Raw genomic sequence first — 18,761 nt, forward strand, 5'->3', positions numbered from 1 at the left:
ACAGAACCTCCAAATTTGATAATCATTCCTCCAGCCACTTTCACAAAAATGCAGTCACAGACATGCCCTTGATATTATTCAAATTTTCTTTCTTTGAAAGATGGCACTTTAATAATATTCTTAGTTTAAGTTGGAGGAGTTTTCTAAAGATCCCAAGATTATGATGGTGTCAGTTTCTGGGTCTCCTTTTATATACACCCCAAGCAACAAGGTGACTAATGCTAGGTCATCAGCCTAGCCTTATTTATGCTCCAGAACTCTTTTTACCTTGCAAAACTCTGTACGCATTGAACAACTCTCCATACCCATCCCCTCAGCCCCTGCTGACCTCTATTCTATGAAGTTGACTACTCTAGGTACCTCATAGAAGTGAAATCACACAGAGTCTGTTGTTTTGTGACTAGCTTATTTCACTTAGCATAACGTCCTCAGGGTTTATCCATTTTGTGGCATGTGTCAGGCTTTCCTTCCTTTTTAAGGCTGCATAATATTCTACTGCATGTATAGACCACATTTTGTTTATCCATTCATCTGTCAAGATATAATTAGGTAGCTTCCACTTTTGGCTATTTTGCATAACGCTGCTATGAGCATGGGTGTACAAATATCTTCTTGAGGCCCTGTTTTCACTTCTTTTGGTATATATCTAGAGACAGAATTAATGGATCATACGGTAGTTCTGTTTTTAATTTTTTGAAAAACTGCCATAACATTTTCCGTTCCCACCGGCAGTGCACAAGGATTCCAATTTCTCCACACCCTTGCCAACATTTGTTATTTCCTGTTTTTTTGATAATAGCCATCCTAATCAGTGTGAAGTAGTATCTCATTGTGGTTTTGATTTGCATTTCCCTAATAATTAGTGATATTGAGCATCTTTTCATGTATTTGTTGGCCATTTATATATTGTCTATGAAGAAATGTCTATTCAGGTCCTTTTCCCATTTTTAACCAAGTTGTTATTCTGTTGTTGAGTTGTAGGCATTCTTTATATATTCTGGATAGAAATCCCTTATCAGATATATGATTTGCAAATATTCTCTAGGTTGCCATCCTGTGGGTTGCCTTTTCACTCTGTTGATAGTGTCCTTTGGTGCACCAAAGTCTTAAATTTTGATATGGTCCAATTAATAATGGCATTTTAAATGAGTCCATTTGGACTAGAAGAGAAAATAGTGTTGGGAAAAAAACCAGACCTCGTTCTTTTCTTAGTTATGCCACTCAGTGAGCTGGATGACCTTGGACAAGGCATTTAATTTCTCTGAACTTTATTATCTTTATATGAAAATTGGAGAGGGGAAAAGAACACTTACCACACAGGATTTTTGTGAAATGTGAATGTACATAGGGCAAGAGTCATAGCATCCAGCACTTGGAAGGCACACACCTCTTATCCACGCCTACCCCAGCAAACTCGTCAGGAGCGTCATTTCATTCAACAGGACCCCAGGACAGACACTGTTTGAATTAACAAAGGGATCATTATCCTGGTCTTATCAGTGAGGAAATGGATGCCAGGTTACATAAAGAACCCAAGACCCCAGTGCCTACATTACCACTTGGATCTCCTGCTGTGAATGCACCCACAGTCCCTGCTGTCTCACCCACAGGACAGACCAGTCACCCCAGCCCAGGTGCAGACGTAAGAACTGGGAAACCCTTAAAGACCATCCAGCCCAGCTCTCCCAACTTACAGACGGTGAACCTAAATCTGAGGGAGGTTGAGAATCTTGCCCAGATTCACACAGCAACAGAGCCTGAATCACCCTGACGGCCAACGCTCCCTCCCAGTGCAGAAATGAATGTCCTTGAGAAAATAGAAGGGAGGCCTTGTATGATGTCCAGCACCGCCCACTCCTCTCCAGAACATTCAGCCCTGTTCTGCTCCGACAGCGTTGTCTGGGGGAGAAGAGGACATTCCCAGCAGTGCTGGGGAATAGCTTTGGGGTGAAATTTCTCAAGACAGTCAGACAATCAGACATGTTTACTCTATTTAGCAGCCCCTGGGCCCAGGCCTGCTACAAGGACCATGCCCCTATCAGGGGTTTGAGGGAAACAATGGGACGACCCTGGTATTTTTTCCCTTTTCTACTCTACCTGTATAGGAACCTCAGCCAAAGTCAGCACACCTGCTATTCCAGGTGCCCCCGAACTCTAGCCCTGAGACCAAAGGTGCACAAGGGTGCAGAGTGCTTTATCCAGGAACATTCTGGCCAAGTGCTTCGAGAAACAGACATTTCATTGCCTTTGCCTCAAAAGGCCTTTTCATCTTTCTTGTTTTGTGAAAGAATACTGCACAAACAATATGAATGGAAATCAAAATAAAGATTTACCCATAATTATGCCACTAAGTAACCTTCCTTTTTGAAGAAAATGATTGTAACATTTATTCCGAGCTCTACAAACCAAGAAAGAAATATGTAAGAATGACTCTCTAACTGCCCTAACCATCTCATCGGTAGGCCAAGTGGCTATTTCTCATGATTAACACCATTAAATTCTGGAGGAAAAGCCAAATGGTTATATTCTGGCATATTCTTTATGCTATAAAAAATTATGATCGAGGCGGGAAGGCACAGTAAGATGGTAAAATATTATTGTCGCTACAGGATCCTCTCTGTCCTTAGAGAGATTCCCCAGCCCACCATCACTGGTACCTTGGAAACTTGGGCTGCTAGGTATGTACCTATGGTTGGATGAATGACACATACAATTATTTTATGGTTCAATGCAAATATCTGAGGTCTTACTACATACCAACGATCTCCCCTAGATGCTAGGAAAAACAAAGATTAAGGTAGAGGTTGTGTCCTCAAGAGGTTCACAGATCTAAGTGTGTAAAGAAATAAATGACATTCAGTTTGACAAATACATGAAAAAAATAACAGCCAAGTATAAGATACAGTGGGGACACAAAGAAGTCTTGGTGGAGGCTGCACAGCTCTGGGTTTTTTCAGCATCCATCCTGTATGATTCAGCTCTAGGAACATACCTCCTGCACAAGTAGTAAGAAGCTAGGAGGTGCTGGGAATGCATCGCTTTATTACAAGCTGTTCTCTTCTAAGAGATGTTCACCCAAGGTCTTTATAAATGTTCTTGTAACTTAGGACTTATGATTTATAAATGTTATTTCCCATATTACTCACCTGAAAAGAAAGTTGGGACATGGAGAGAAACTGTTCTGAATAGTTATGATGAAGCTTGGAGCCCTGCCAGGCTAAGAATCTAAGACTCCTGGTTCCCAGATGCTTGAATTTATCTGAGTCCTTCTGTAGGGTAATGAGAAAGTTAGCATTTGAGTCCAGGAATCCTAATTCTCAGATTTATAGGCAAACTACAGCATGTGCATTAGGGAACTGAGCTTCAAAGTCCTCATCAGGCACCCATATTCCTAGACGTAAAGCCACAACTAAACTATGTAAAATCTACTAAAATATTCAGTTTGGAATTCTCTTGTGGTGAAATTTGCTGTTTGGCATAAGGCACATGTAATTGCCACCAGGTACAAAAGCAGTGTTTTAATCTCACATGCAGTTCTGTGAACACTTGCTTAGGAGACAATGGAGAATGAACTTCAACCAGCTGCATGACCTTGGGCAAATTATTGGTCTTCTGAATCTCTGTGTCCCCAGCTCAACCACAGGTGTAATGACGTCCACCACCAAAGGGTTGTTCTGAGTGGAGGTAATGAACAGAATGACACAGAATAAACATCGCTACATTTTAGTAATGCATAAGAATTTAGCATAGTCTAAGGACTTAGATGAAGATGTCACACCTGTCCTTTTTGTGGTCTAAGAGATTTTCTCATCTTTCTGGTACAGGGATGAGAGGGACACAGTCACGGACCACCAATCTGCGCATGGTCCTCGAGGAGACAAGAAAAGTGCTCGACAGAATCAGCGTTATGGTTGTCCCCTTTCAGGGCCCCCATCTGGCAGGTAGGCTTCCCAGAGTCAGGGGCCCAGCTTGCCAATCCTGTAGCAGCTCTCTGGTTTGACATTCTTATTACCAGACCCTTCTGTCTAAGGATTTTAACAAATACAGTCTAAATATGATATACTCATCCTTGTAAGCAGGGATTGCCACTGTTTCTGGAGAGGGCATGGCCTTGCCCCAGAAGCATCCACAAGAATTGCTCAGATGATGATAATATCCCCTTTCATAGGTATGATGTTCTATAACATAAATACATGTATGGGGACATTTTCTCATTACAAAGCAAACTATCCCCATTTTATAGGGGAGGGAATGGGCTCAGAGAGAGAGGAACTAACTGTCCAGGGTCCTATGGCTAGAAGGTGGCCACTGGGGACTTGGACCACCGTCCCTCTCTAACACACACAGCCCAGTCCTAACCCCACCTCTCAGAGGCAGCAATCACTGCTTCTAGGCTGGCTGGACCTGAAGATGTAGGGAAGGAGTTTTAATTCACAGACAAACTATCAGAAAAACAGAAGCTCCTCCTGTGAATGAAGGTCTCAGTCTCTGGGGTCCTTCTGGGTCCTCCAGGTCAAGCACTGACCACGGACCACGTTGTTAAGAACACTGCCAACAAGGCATGTGTGTGACTCAGTGCTGGTTGTGTGACAGCCCCACCCGCCTGCCTGCCAGTCTCTCTCTCTCTGAGATGCATGCCCAAGCTCCCTTGTTTTTCATGCCATCACTGGCGCTTGCGTTGTCTTCCGCCCTCACCAACCTACTCTCTGAATCCTCTCTTGCTTACCTTTTCTCATCTAGGTCCCCCAGACTCTTCCTGGGCCCTTTCTCTCTCTGACAAAGCAAAACAATGATAAAGGAGGCGGGGAGGCTGCCAAGAGGCAGAGGCTCCAGCCTGAAGTGAGCTCCCTGCTTCCCTGCTGACAGGCCTGGGACCAGCGAGAAGGCACGTCCCCCTCAGCAGTGCATCCCTGACGTGCACGCTCTCCTCTCTCCCCAAGTTAACATGTGCCAGTCTCTGTGGTGCAGTGAGCTCTGCAAAGGAAAGACCCATATTCTCTGAAATATTCAGAATATTCTAGAGACAGCATTGTAGGAGGGGGGGTAAGTCCGCACTGTGGAGCTAGAATGCCAAGGTTCAAATCCCAGCCCAATCACATAACTGTGTAGCCACGGGCGGGTCACTAAAACCCTTAGCTCCTCAGTTTTCTCATTTCTAAAGTGAGAATAATAATTACCAACCCCTAGAATTTGGGGAGGATTAAATCAGTAAATACCTAAAAAGTGCTTAGAACGCTGCTTGGCACATAGTGGTGCCCAATGAATGGAAACGAAAGTAAGCGTAATTGCACTGTTATTCAAAACACAGTTAAGGCTGAAATACAGAGAGGGTCAGAAGTTATAAAGAGGTAAATTTCAGAAAAGACATCTAGCTCAGGATTCACCCATTCAACAAGGATGAATGAGTAGGTTTTCGAGCACCTACTCCATACCAGGCAGTGCTCTGCGCCTTAAAGATGCAGTGGGGGGGCTTCCCTGGTGGCGCAGTGGTTGAGAATCTGCCTGCCAATGCAGGGGACACAGGTTCGAGCCCTGGTCTGGGAAGATCACACATGCCGCGGAGCAGCTAAGCCCGTGAGCCACAATTACTGAGCCTGCGCGTCTGGAGCCTGTGCTTGGCAACAAGAGAGGCCGCAATAGTGAGAGGCCCGCGCACCGTGATGAAGAGTGGCCCCCACTTGCCACAACTAGAGAAAGCCCTCGCACAGAAACGAAGACCCAACACAGCCATAAATAAAATAAATAAATTAATAAATTAATTAATTAATTAAAAGAAAAAACCAAAACATATTAAAAAAAAAAGGTGCAGTGGGGAACACAGAGAAGAGGAATATTAGATTGTGGTCAATGGCTGTGCAGTGAATTAAAATAAGGCATGTGAACGAGAGGGACAGACAGGCCTCCCTGGATTGTGGAGACAGGAACAGCTTCTCCAGGGAGCACACTCTCAAAAGACTCACGTTCATCCGTGGAAGGAGAAAATAACATCCACAGCCACAAAGCGTGGCAAGAGCCTCGGCAGGTCCTGGCTCATCCAAACCAGGAAGGAAGCTGAGGGCAGAGCCCGTGGCCGTTTCAGGGAGGAATCAGAATCCACAAACTTGTATTTGGACTAGTCTTCATACTCTACAAACTGGGATAGAGCTGATTAAGGGAACTATATTTTCAAAAGAAAAATCTAATTTAGGCCAATATTTTTGAAATATCTCCTTTTTAAGGAGGAACTCAGGGAGGAATTTCTTTCAGATCTTAGCATCTCAAAAAACTGTATTTGTCCCAGGCAATTGCAGTTTTTAAAAGTGTTAAAGATGCTATGAGTTTTGCAAATGACTTTTCTCCTCCCTTTTTTGGCCTACAGGAAGCTCAAAACTGAATTTGCAACAGGGCTGGTTGGTAGGTGTTTTTTCCCTGATACAACTTTATTTTTGACTTTTTTTTTTTTTCTGTTTTACTCTTAGATTTTCTTTGCATTGATCTCTTTATTTATTGTAGCACAGGTGTGTGTGTGTGTGTGTGTGTGTGTGTGTGTGTAAAATATATGCTCCAAATCCTCTTTAGAATTAGATTATAATAAATTTACTGCTCTAGGTAACTTAGCACCTATTTCACAATAAACTATTTTTTATATCTGCTTATATAACCCACATTTTATGTACCATGGGAATTTTTTTTAAAGTTTCAGTTCACCTTATCCCCACCCATTCCCACTGTTTTTTGTTTTTTTTTTTTAAAGGGGCAAACATCTTCCACTGCAGACGCACAGTTGTAACTGGTCCAAAGCTTTCTCACTCCTTAGGCTACTGCCTGCGGCTTCAGCATCTATCTCCTCCTCTTTCCTTCATTTTCCCATCATCCCCCCACCCATTCTGCACAGTGCCCCCAGCTTCATTTCTTTAAAACATTAATTGAGCAAATCAGCCATTTGACAGTTTTCAACTCTTCACCGGCTCCCACTGTTCATAGGGGTAAGTGAAAACTCCTTATCCTGACAAAATCTCCTTCTCCATCACATAATTCACCATCTAAACTGCCCAATCCCAGGTAGTTTCCCTAACTATCCCTGGACATGTCTTTCCTTTCCCCACCTCTGTGCACTTACACTGGTGTATCTCCCGGCATGCTCCCCCGCCCCCCATCCCCCAGCCCTCAGAATGTCACACAAATGCCTGCTGCCCTGCGAAGCCCTCCTAATGGCTCCACCTCCCAGTGGGCTCTTCCACGTCCAAATATTGCTGGCTGGCCATCTGAAGAGTAGCTCCATTCCACCTTGCGAAACTGTAATTTTACTGAACCTGTCTCTGTATCATTTAATTTTTTGCAGGTTTTACAACTCGTTTGCACACTGAAACTGGAAACTTCTTGATGGAAGGAACTTTTATACATTTTTTATCCCTCACGATGCCCTGTAGTATCATATATAGTTGACACTCCACAAATACTTGACAGTTTATCTCTATTTCCCTTCAAAATACAAAGCATAAAGCAAATGACAGGCCAATGGTTAAGTCCTCAATAAATAAACTAATCCTACTCATATGACAATTCACTAAAATGCAAAAGATTAGAAAATATAGGAAGTGTTTAACTTCACTAGTAATAAAGAATACAAGTTAAAATTATATAATGTTTCTTATCAAATTAGTAAGATTAGGAAAAAATCTCAACCTTTAATGCTTTTGAGAGTGCAAGGAGATAGGTACTCTCATAACTGCTGGTGTAATTGATACAAATTGAAAACAATTTGACAATATGTAACAAATCTTTAAAATGTTTATATACCTTGATCAACCCATTTGGAGGGCTAGGGAAATACTCCAAAGTTCAGAGAAAGCTCTGTGCACCCGGTACTCTTCCCAGGGTTATAACACTGAATCTTTATGAACAACTTAAATGTACAATAAGGAAATTATATGTCCATCAGTGGACTGTTACATAGCATTAAAATGGCATTAAAAATGGCAGCCAGTGACTTTGTGTTAACTTGGGGGTGGGGGAATGCTTATATTCTAATGTTAAGTAGAAAAAAATAGAATACCAAATTATGGGAAATGAATAATTCTAACCACATAAACAAATGCATGGAAGGAAAGATATCAAAACAGTAAAAGAAGTTATACTTGTTTATTGTTTATGGTGTTTTCCAGATTTTCTAGAAGGATTGGATGACTACCAGGGGGGAAAAAAAAAGATGCTTTTTTTTTTTGGCCACACACCTTGGCTTGTGGGATCTTAGTTCCCCAACCAGGGATCAAACCCGGGCCCCCCTGCAGTAGAAGCGCAGAGTCCAAACCACTGGACCACCAGGGAATTCCCAAAAGGTGCTTTTCAAAGTAGATTTTTCTTTTGTTTATACCAGGAACAGTATCACAAGCACTGTTATTAAGCTTATCAGACATAAGCTTAAATTTTTTTTTTTTTGCCCCTTTTTTAAAGTAAGAAATGGAGAGAAGAGAGAAAGTTGAAGAAAGGGAAGGAGAAAGTGGGGCAGCTCTCTTATCCTGATTAATCCCTGTCATGAGGTGGGCATTGTCATCCTGTAGAGCCAGGAAACAGGCTCAGAAAGTCAGGTCCAAGGTTACCTGAGGGGCAGAGCCACCATCACAACCAGGGTAACACGCCAGGAGCAGGCAGGAAAGAGAAAAGAAAGGGCAAAAGCAGGTGAGCACAAAGTCTTAGGGGTAATTCATATAACAATATGAAAGATTGGTTCTAGTGGGTAGAATTGTGGATGTTTTTTTTTCCTCCTCCCTTTTCCAGATTTTCCATAAGGTGATATTAACTTTTTGTTTTTATTTATGTGCAATAAGGAAACTGCAACCGTTTGAAATCACTGAACTGTGGGCAGCAAGAGAGAAAACAGACTCTACTCACTCCAACCACCCCCCCCCACCCCGCCTAAGGGGAATAAAGGAGTCAGGAGGAGAAGGGAGGGGGCGGGGGGACAGCTCCCACCTGAACAAGCCCCACACTGCACCATAGGACTGCCTCAGGATTTGGGGGATGAGGTTGGAGTGTGTGTGTGTGTGTGTGTGTGTGTGTGTGTGTCTCCTGCGATGAGGAGAAGCAGGATCTGTGGAGCTGTCTGCCAATGTGAGCCTTTGTGCCGCACGTGGGGTCGGCTCCACCCTGCACTTCTCCCCGCCACCCACAAGTCACACACACATGTGCCCTGTAACGCACATGTACAGAAATTTGTGTGCTGCTGCTCTTTTCCCTACAGTCGGCTTTTCTGAATCACAAAGCATGAAGAAAGGCCTATGCTGGGCATGAGGCAGAACCTAGAGGTGAGGAGGGATTCGTTAGTGCAGCTTTTGTTTAAGGGAGACTGGGCTACACAGACGGTGGTTCTGGGGAAATGCTTCCCAATCGTCTTCATGGCCTGCTGCCCTGATTCCGGAGGGTAGTATTTCTTGGAGAGCTTGGCCCAGCCTTGGTGCGTAAGTGGGACGCTCCTAGGTGGGACCACCGTGGCTCCATCCCAGGGGAGAAGGAGAGGGAAACTTTTAATTATGTAATTCTAACACACACAAAAAAACCCTAATGGGAACCCATTTTTTGCAGAGAATTTGCTCACAATCTTCCTACCCCAGTACAAAGGGCTTTTATAGTTTCCCAGATCCCTTGTCAGTCTGTGTTCATAGGTAGAAAAAGAGTGTGGGGACTCACCTGTGTCCTTTCGGAGAGCCATTTCCAGAAAGTGACTGGGGCTTAGGAATGAGTGAGCAGTGAGGAGCAGCTGGGGTGAGTTTGGTGAAAGGAAGGAGAAGTAGTTCAGTGGCTTGAGTGGCTAGCTAGGTCAAGGTGACTTGTGTGTTAAGCTGGGGTGGGAGGTTATGCAAACAGGCATCTTTAGGAGCCAGCAGAGAAGAAAAGAGAAGAGCAAAGGCCCAGGAGGACCTGAAGGGCACAGGCTCTTGAGCAATTTGTCTTGTGAGTGCAGAACCTCTTATAATGCACTGTCACATCCAGGGTCCAGCTCTGAGGCTCACACAGACCTGGGAGGTGGATGGGCCTCTCGCTGTTTTATACAGAGATATCATTCTGAGAGACAAACCCACTTGTATAAGATGAAACAAACATGAACTGACTCTGGGTTGAGATGGGCTGGTCCCATGTCTAGGATTCTTTCTGTCCCAGATGGCACCGTGTCCTCTAGCAAAGACAAGGGGCCCTTATTCTCCCATAGATGGAAGGAAGAAGATGGGGGAAACTGAGGACACAGGGAGACTGAGTTGTCGGGGGCAGAGGTAAGGTGAGGAGGAGACGAGAGGGGAGGTGAAGATCTGTCCAGCATCACCACGCAGCTGAGAGGCCGCAATGGGAGTGAGATTATGCACACTGATAATGGATCCAGTAACCAGGGTGGATGGTCAAGGGACACCTTTACCTAAAGCTCTTAGGTGACTGTTGGCTCTACACAGGGCCCTCACTGCCCATCAGTTAATAAAATCCCTGGTGGCATTTTCCCAGTGAGCATTTACCCAGGGCATCGGGGTGGGGGGAGGGGCACTGAGCTAGGAAGCCCTGTTTTCATTTTGCCTTTTTCCATCTAACTGTGCCACCTTGGATAAATCACTCAGAAAATAAGAACCAAATATAAGAAGTCTATGATTCTATGCCTTCCCAACCTCCCTATTCACATCTTTTTTCATCACTTGATTGCCTCTGAGGAGAGAATGATTATAAGTATGACATGGACCCTTTCTTTTCATGAAAGTCAAGAAAATACTGAAATCCAGGCCAACGAGCCCTCCCCTTGGAGAGTGGGCACCTCTCACACCTCCTAAGACAAGGCTTTGCACTAAGCAAGACTCAGTAATCATCTCGCAACCAGCACTGGCGTGACTTTGCTGCAGGCAAGTGTGCAGAGGATTCCTTCACTACAATCTTTCTATGCATGATTCAGGGGTAAGTACTGTCTCTGTTTGCATCTGGAGGAATAAGAACATATTATAAAAGAGAACTGAAAATCTGTGGTGTATCCAAAAATAGCACGCAGATATGCCAGCCTCCTGGTTCACCTTTCTGTACCATCCAACTCTTCCTTGACTTGCTTCACACAACAGAGGCAGACTGGGACCCCCAACGCTCAGGTATCCTGGGATCAGTTATCAAACTGTCTCAGACTAAATGCCTCGAGGTGACCCAGCAGAACTAGGGTTCCTAATTCTTACCTATTCTGATGGGCCTTGTCCTAACTCCTTCCCCACTGCAGGTGCCCCTGCAGTCACATGCTTTTATCAAGTGATCTGCAGCTTTAGGCTGCTCACTCTGCAGAAAAGAATGGGGGAAAAACAGAGAGTAAGAAAATATAGCTCTCTCCTGGGAACCTCACAACCTCCTAGCTTATAAAACACAACCGCCTTGCTACCTTCCTGCAGACTCCCCATTGGCCAGCAGCACACGCTCTGAAGTCAATCCCCTCCCACCCCACTCCCCAGCCTTGGCCCATCCAAGAGATGATACTTGCTGAAGGGACCTGCTGATGTTCCAACCTGGTTCAGAAATGCACATGTGTGACCAATGGGGCAGGAAAGGAGGCTGATTAAAAGGCTGAGTGTCTCTCTAAATAATGAGGCCCACTGACTGCTGAGCCTTCGTACTACACTCTCAGCTTCCTGTGCCTCAAACTTTGTGACTCATAGCGCTTGCTTGCAGAGTGAGGCAGCTGAGCGGCCTTGGCGATGGGTTAAATCGGGAATGTGCTTTTCTTCCGACACTCACCCCTCAGGTGCCACCTGAGCCCCTACCTGGCCATGGGGGTGGGAGCTGAGCATAGCTTCAGCTCTTTTGCTGGCCCTAAATAGCTGCCAGAGCCTGATTTCCGATGGACTTAGGTCCATGGGGATCCTCTCTCTTTTTCTCTCTGTCTCTGTCTGTCTGTCTCTCTCTCTCTCTCTCTCACTCACACACACACACACACACACACACACACCAGTTCAGAGTATCTGGAGGCTCTGTAATGCCACTGATTTCTAAACTCGTCTGGGTCTCCAGTCCTCCATTCCTCAGAGCTGCAATCTGAGACCCAGAGTGCTCTTTTCTTCACCCACACTGCCTCCAAAACCAGAGGAATTCCTGGAAATTTTTAAAGCAGAACAGGGTATCAAGAGGGTCTGGCTAACTGTTGCACATCAGTTGAGGGGATGGCCGTGGAAGGGGGCAAGAGAGGTCAGGGGACAGCCAGAGGTGGCCACTCAGAGCTGCCCGGCACCCTCATTAGCGTCTCTCCCGTTCATCCCTGCGGAGGGCATATCTGGAAGTTCGGGAGCTTGGGTCCCACGGGCGGCAGGGGCAAGCAAAGGGCAGGTCCATCCAGGGGCGGCGAGACCAGGCTCCCAGAACTGGCTCTCTGGCCAGCCCTCTGCACCGCGGGCGCCGCCTCCCACATGCTCGGAGCCGGCACAAGGCAGGCAGCGAGCGTCTCCCCGCAATCCCGGACCGGCTTCCCGCATAAAACTCCCCAGCACAACCTGCTTTTGTTAATTCTGCAAATGCTGTCACAACACCCCCTGTCTGCTCGGCTCCAAGGGAGACTCGCTTTCCCTAGAACCCAGCCGCTTCGGATCCCCCGAGCCCACTGCACCCCGACGGACCACCGCCCACCCGCCCCAGCGCCCTCAAACGAGCGAGGTCCGAAGGACCTCGAGGACCCTACGGTCCCCGGTCCTGAGCATCTTTGTCCTCCCAGCACAGACGCGCACACAGAGCGACAGAAAGAGCCCAGCCGGGCACCGAGTCCGCGCCCCTGGCCTCGCCGGGGCCCCGCAGGGGGACAAAGGTCCGCGTTCTGCAAGTTTGCGAGCCCGGAGGCAGAGCCCTCCTTACCGTACATCTTGGCGGGGCGAGTGCCTCTCGGGAGGCCGCGTCGCCTGCAGCCAGCCCCCGGCGGCGCCGGCCTTTCATTCACAGCTGGGGTGGCCGATGGCGGCGGCCGGCGGAGGCCCGGGCGGGGCGGGAGCAGGAGCTGGAGCAGGAGCGAGAGCGGGGGCCGGACGCAAGAGGGCAGGGGCCGGGAGCCGCACGCCCATTCAGCAGCCCCGGCTGAGCGCGGCCGGCCTCGGCTCGGGTTTCTGGGCAGGGCTGCGCCGAGAGGGGCGGAGGCTATGCTAATGACCGTCCCTTCCCGCGGGCTTGGCCACTGCCGGGCCGCCCCGCCCAAGCTCCGCCCCGCCCCGCCTCGCCCCCCGGCAATTCCCACCCCGCGAGAAACCCAAATCCCTAGAAGCACCTTTCCCAGGCTGTCGCCCCCAGGTGCTGGGTGGCGCATTTTCCAGAGGCAGCGTCCCGCAGGGGAAGTGACCCACCCTGCTCCTGTCGGAATGCTCAGGCCTACAGCTGAGATCTCCCATAACCCGCGGGCACCGAGGGTCAGCAGGGGTGCTGGAAGCTGCAGATGTAGCCCCTCCCTCAAATTTATCCAGAATGCGTTGGCTGATCCAGGGGGCGCCAGGAAGAGGTATTGGGGGATAACCTTCCGCCCTGCCCTCCCTTGGCCCCCTTAATAAACCCCATTCCCTAATTAAGCCCTCAGCTATGGCCCTCCCAGCCACTCTCTTGCCAAGTGCTCCCTACCAAAGCGCGTCTTTCCTGGGCCAGGTAGGCAGGAAACGCACACCGTCCCACCGCTCAAGTGCTGCAGGAAGTCAGCTTGCTTTTCCTCTCCCAGATTCACAAGTGTAATTCACATACTTTGTGACCAGGATCCTCTCTACCTGTGCCCCAGGGCCGACTTCACCCTCTGGAACCAAGTGAGAAACAGACACAGAGAGGCAGAAGGCTCACGCCCACAGCATGAAGACAAATTCTAGCCCAGCTCAGGGCTTCCCTAAGGCTTCTCACCCAGCCCCCTCTACATTTCACATTTACCCCATGGTTGAGGGGTTTTGTCCTCAAAATATTCTACTAGTAGAAGTTAGAGAGGAGAGAACCTTAAAGATGCTGTCATGTCCCTCATTTTAATGAAGAGGAAACTGAGGCTGTGAGAAATTAAATTGTGTCCTTTTTCCTAGATACACTGAGCTGTGTGTCCATAGGCCAGTCATCTCCCTCTCTGAACCTCAGCTTCCTGCAGGACTGTTGGGAAATTTATATAAAACCTACATGCAAGTACACAGTGGGCACTCACGTATTCATTTTCTTTCCTTCCTCACCTAAGGCAGGGACAGAGCCAGAGAGAGAATCTAGGTCACTGGACTCTTGGAACAGTGCTCTCTGTTGTGCCCCAAACCCATGTTTCCCATTTCTCTCTGACCTCACCACCCCCTCCCACTCACTTCTTGTTTCCAAGTTTTGTTCCTGTTCCTTTACCTCTTTACCTCTCTTAGCAGCACGTGCAAGTCTTGAGGCCCCATGGGAAACTCTGGGAAGGTTCCTGGAGCTCACATTGAACCTAGACCCTCAGATGGCTCACAAAGCAGCTCTGTTTTCTATGTCCAGTTCTAGGGCCAGGTCAGGTGACTCTGAGATTCCCTGAGAGTCACTTTTGCCCTTGAACCAAGGCAGAAGGGAGAATTTGGAGTCTAGTTTGGTCTGGATACCCAGAGATACCCCTACCCCTGCAATCTGTGCAACACAAATGATATTCATTAAACACTGGTGTCTGCAGCACAGTGGGAAATGCAGTGTCTGTCTTCACAGAGTGAAATCTCTATCAGGGAATATAAGACTGATAAATACTGATAAAAACATTACATGACAAGGAAGAATATGGTAAATTGTGCATGAGAAGCACAGACCTCTACTTAGACATTCAGAGGGCTGAGAGCCTAATTCATTCTTTTTATCAAATATTTACTGATCACTTCGTATTATGTGCTAGACACTGTGGAAGGTGCTCAGGAGAAGGGAGACATGCAAAAATGATAATAAAATGTAATAATTACTATGGTGGAGACCCATAGAAGAAGCAGAGTAGAGCTTCAGGAAGGAAAAAAACATTCAGGATGGGCTTTGAAGAATGGGCAGGATTTCTAGATGTGGAGATAATGTAAATAATTCCAGCCAGAGGGACTACAGTTTGCAAAGGTCAGGCTGGTAGAGGGGAGAGAGTATGCGAGCCATAGCCTGGAGTCTCATCTGGCTGGAACAGAGTCGAGGACAGGGAGCGGAAGTAGGAAGGGAAGGGAACTCCCTGGCGGTCCAGTGGTTAGGACTCGGCTCTCTCACTGCCAAGGGCGCAGGTTCAGTCCCTGGCTGGGGAACTAAAATCCCACAAGCTGCATGGCGAAGTAGGAAGGGAGGCTGAAAAGGTAGTCTGGCGCCATGTTGGGAGGACCTTGAGCACCCAATCCAAAGGCTTTCCTATTAGATGTAGGGCTGCCAAATTTAGCAAATGAAAATACAGAATGACCAATTAAATTTGAATTTTGAATAAATAAGGAATAATTTTTAGTGTATGTCCCATGAAATACTGGGGACATGTTATACTAAAAAAATTTTTTTTGTTTACCTGAAATTCAGATTCGACCTATGTTGTTTTTTTTTTAAATAAATTTATTTATTTTTACTTATTTATTATTTTTGGCTGTGTTCGGTCTTTGTTGCTGTGCGCGGGCTTTCTCTAGTTGCAGCGAGCGGGGGCTACTCTTCATTGTGGTGCACGTGCTTCTCGTTGCGGTGGCTTCTCTTGTTGCAGAGCACAGGCTCTAGAACACGCAGACTTCAGTAGATGTGGCATGTGGGCTCAGTAGTTGTGGCTCGTGGGCTCTAGAGCGCAGGCTCGGTAGTTGTGGCTCACGGGCTTAGTTGCTCCGCGGCATGTGGGATCTTCCCGGACCAGGGCTTGAACCCGTGTCCCCTGCATCGGCAGGCGGATTCTTAACCACTGCGCCACCAGGGAAGCCCTCGACCTATGTTTTATCTGGCAGCTTTAGTTAGCACCATCCTTTGGGAGGGTGCTCCTGGATCCTCATGACTGAACCAGACCTGGAGTGGTCCTCACTCTCCCCCCAACCTGTATTCCCAGTTAGATCCCATTGGTATGTGGCCCCTAAGGGCACAGGGATGGGGTCACTCTGGCCAACCTGCACCCTTTGCCATGGGTGCTTTGGCCCGAGCACTCAGGCCCCTCTGGGTCTATATGTTCAGTGGTGAAGGAATCTGGCCCATACTCAGCTTCTCTGAGGGGTAGTCAAGATGTTTAGATAAAATATGTGCAGAAAATGGAGCTGTGGAAATCTAGGGTAGTGGTCTTACATACAAGGAAGCTGGAACACAATATTCCAGCTCACGGTTTAAAACAAAAGAGCAGAACACAAGGGCCTCAATATCCAGAATAGTTTGCCCATGAAAAGATGCCAAACAGATATCAACTATTTGGGTGAACTAAGGAAAGGAGGGAAAGTCAGAATTGGGATTCCTACCCTAACTAGGTTCTTACTTTATCTGTGGAAATCCAAAACATGGGATGAATATGACAGTAAGGAAAGTGGAGAAGAAATAACATTTATTGCGTGACCACTGAGCCACAGGTTCTGTGCCAGGCACTTTACACAGGTTATCTGATGTAATGCTCTGAGCGACCTTGCAAGGTCTATACTATTATTTCCGTTTTACAGCTGGGAAACTGAGACCCTGTCCTAATTTAATCATAATTTTTACAGCTTGGGCCGTACTGTGGATGCAGTTTAGTTTTTTTCTTCATGAAGCTCTACTCTGCTTCTTCTATGGCCCTCCACCATAGTAATTGGAATTCTAGTAAATGAGCAGGAACTCAAGCCCAGGAAACTCTTGCCCAAGACACATTTTCTTTCCAGCACACCACGATGCCTTACAGTCCACACTGAGAGTCACATAACAACTGCACTTTGGACTTCCCTGGTGGTCCAGTGGTTAAGACTCCGTGCTGCCAATGCAGGGGGCACAGGTTTGATCCTTGGTCAGGGAAGTTCTGCACACGGCCAGGAAAAAAAAAAAAAAGGCAACTGCACTTTAAATCAAGTTTTTTTCCCCAATGACTTCTAAGATGGTCTAAAGCACCGTGCCCCCTTCCCTTGATTTACCTGCATTTGCTCCCCTTCCTCACCCGTATTTCACTCCCTCGTTACTTGGGTTTGGAGGGTAGAGATTGGAGAGGGTCTGGGGCTAAACAGACCAAAGCAGGTGCTCTAATTTCCACCCCATTCCTAGACCATCATTGGTGGCCCCCCTGTGGCATCACCTGCCTTCAGAGCCCGGGGGCCTCCTGGGACTAGTTGGGTCAGGTGGAGGAACTATGCCTTAGAAAAGGTTATTATTCTTTGACCAAACTTGCCCTGGTTACCGCAGTCACTCTGAACAATGTCCTTTGTTGCGACAGCTCAAAGGATCCCCTCTGCCATGAGCAAGCACCACAATTCCCACAGTTTCCTTTTGAACTAGAGGCTGAATTGCCCTGAGTTACGGAGAAAGGCAGCTTAGAAGAAAGAGGCAATCTACAGTCATCACATAAAACCCAGGACCCTCACTTGCATCCGCGGTTCCACACCTCCAGGCCTGTCCTTTAGTCCAGGAGTCTGGCTTCCTGACGCTCCAGCCTCCCATGGCCCCCAGGGGATTGACCTTGTCTGCTCAAAAGCCTCTAATCTCCCCATCAGCCACTCAACTGCAGCAGCTCTTACTCTGGGTACCAGCCTTGAGCGGCCAACAGCTTTAAAGGGCCTTTTCCAGAGGGAGGGAAGAGGGAAGAAAGTGACGGCCCTGGGGAATACAGCTTCAGGGGAAAAAATCGTGAGACTCAGTGAAGGGCTGAGGGAGCCGAGGGGAGAATGGGCCCCTGAGATTGTCAGGTAGCTGATTAGCTGCGAAGCCTGAAACAGAACTCGGGATTCCTGACTCCAGGCCTGGTGACTTGAACTCCTGGCACTTCTCCCTTAAAGCCGGTACCTTGACCTACTTCTCAGAAGCCGCAGGGAAAGAACAGCCTCTAAAAACGATACCCAAGTATAGGAGCAGGTGGGTATCCAAGGGCTGAAGAAGGCATCTCCACAACACAGAAAACAACTCAGGAGCCAGGTCAGGAGGACGTGCTCTTGGCCAGGTCCCTGAGAGCTGCTTCGGGCTGCCAGGAGGGTCTCAGGGGCACCAAGCTGCCTGCTGCTGTGAGAGCAGGGCCTGAGTGCCTGGGGTGGAGAAGGCTGCTGCAGACAGATTTTACCTCCTCTAAACCAGATTTCACCTGTGAATGAGTGAACTTTGAGATACTGATTATTGACAAGTCGAGGTTTAAATGTACTAAGGCAGGTCTCCAGCCACCATCCTTTTCACTGCCTTTTGTTTACCCTGTGTTCACTCTCCAGAGAAGGGTCAGGCTCCCTTCATTTGCTGCTGCTCCCTAAGGTCCCTGGAAAAGAGGCTCCTCTTCCACTTGAAGCTCAAATCCATGTCCATATTGTTTCCGGTAAAAAACTCAGGCATTATCGTGCCCTTAGCCCTGACTCCTCTGTCCTTTCACTCTCTCCTTGCTCCAGGCTGTCAAGAGGCACCTGCTCCCCACTGATTACCTCCCATCTCCAAGTGTGATACTTGCCCCCACGGGGAGACCCAAGCCCACCCACACTCTGAAGGGCTTGAAAGCCCATGGTGTCATTTTTATTTGTTGATAGACGTGACTTAGAAAACACAGGAAGTGGAGAGCTGGTCAGGTAGATGATCTCAGAAGGTCAAATCTGGCTTTCCAAGCCATAGCTAAGGAGACCTGCATCAAACAAGGTTGATGGAACCTTGAAGGAACAGGCTTGCCCAGAGGCTGGCCAACCTGGTTAAAGAATGGTTTAAATGAA

General features: G+C 47.4%; 1 protein-coding gene across 5 annotated transcripts in view; it reads right to left on the bottom strand.

Annotated features, from left to right (window-relative positions):
* Positions 1-13,035, bottom strand: part of EFR3B (EFR3 homolog B) — an 87,010-nt gene extending 73,975 nt beyond the window's left edge. For 2 of the 5 annotated variants that reach the window (XM_059893481.1, XM_059893480.1), the window contains exon 1: positions 12,829-12,911. In XM_059893481.1, coding sequence (XP_059749464.1) covers positions 12,829-12,835 — 7 coding nt within the window. In that variant the 5' untranslated portion in view covers positions 12,836-12,911. Of the gene's footprint in view, positions 1-3,146; positions 3,203-12,828 lie in introns of those variants that run through there. The other 3 variants (XM_059893484.1, XM_059893479.1, XM_059893482.1) reach the window with 3 other exon arrangements.
* Between the last annotated feature and the right edge of the window lie 5,726 nt (positions 13,036-18,761).

This window comes from Balaenoptera ricei, chromosome 13 (genome assembly GCF_028023285.1).
Source record: "Balaenoptera ricei isolate mBalRic1 chromosome 13, mBalRic1.hap2, whole genome shotgun sequence".
NCBI classification, from domain to species: Eukaryota; Metazoa; Chordata; class Mammalia; order Artiodactyla; family Balaenopteridae; genus Balaenoptera; species Balaenoptera ricei.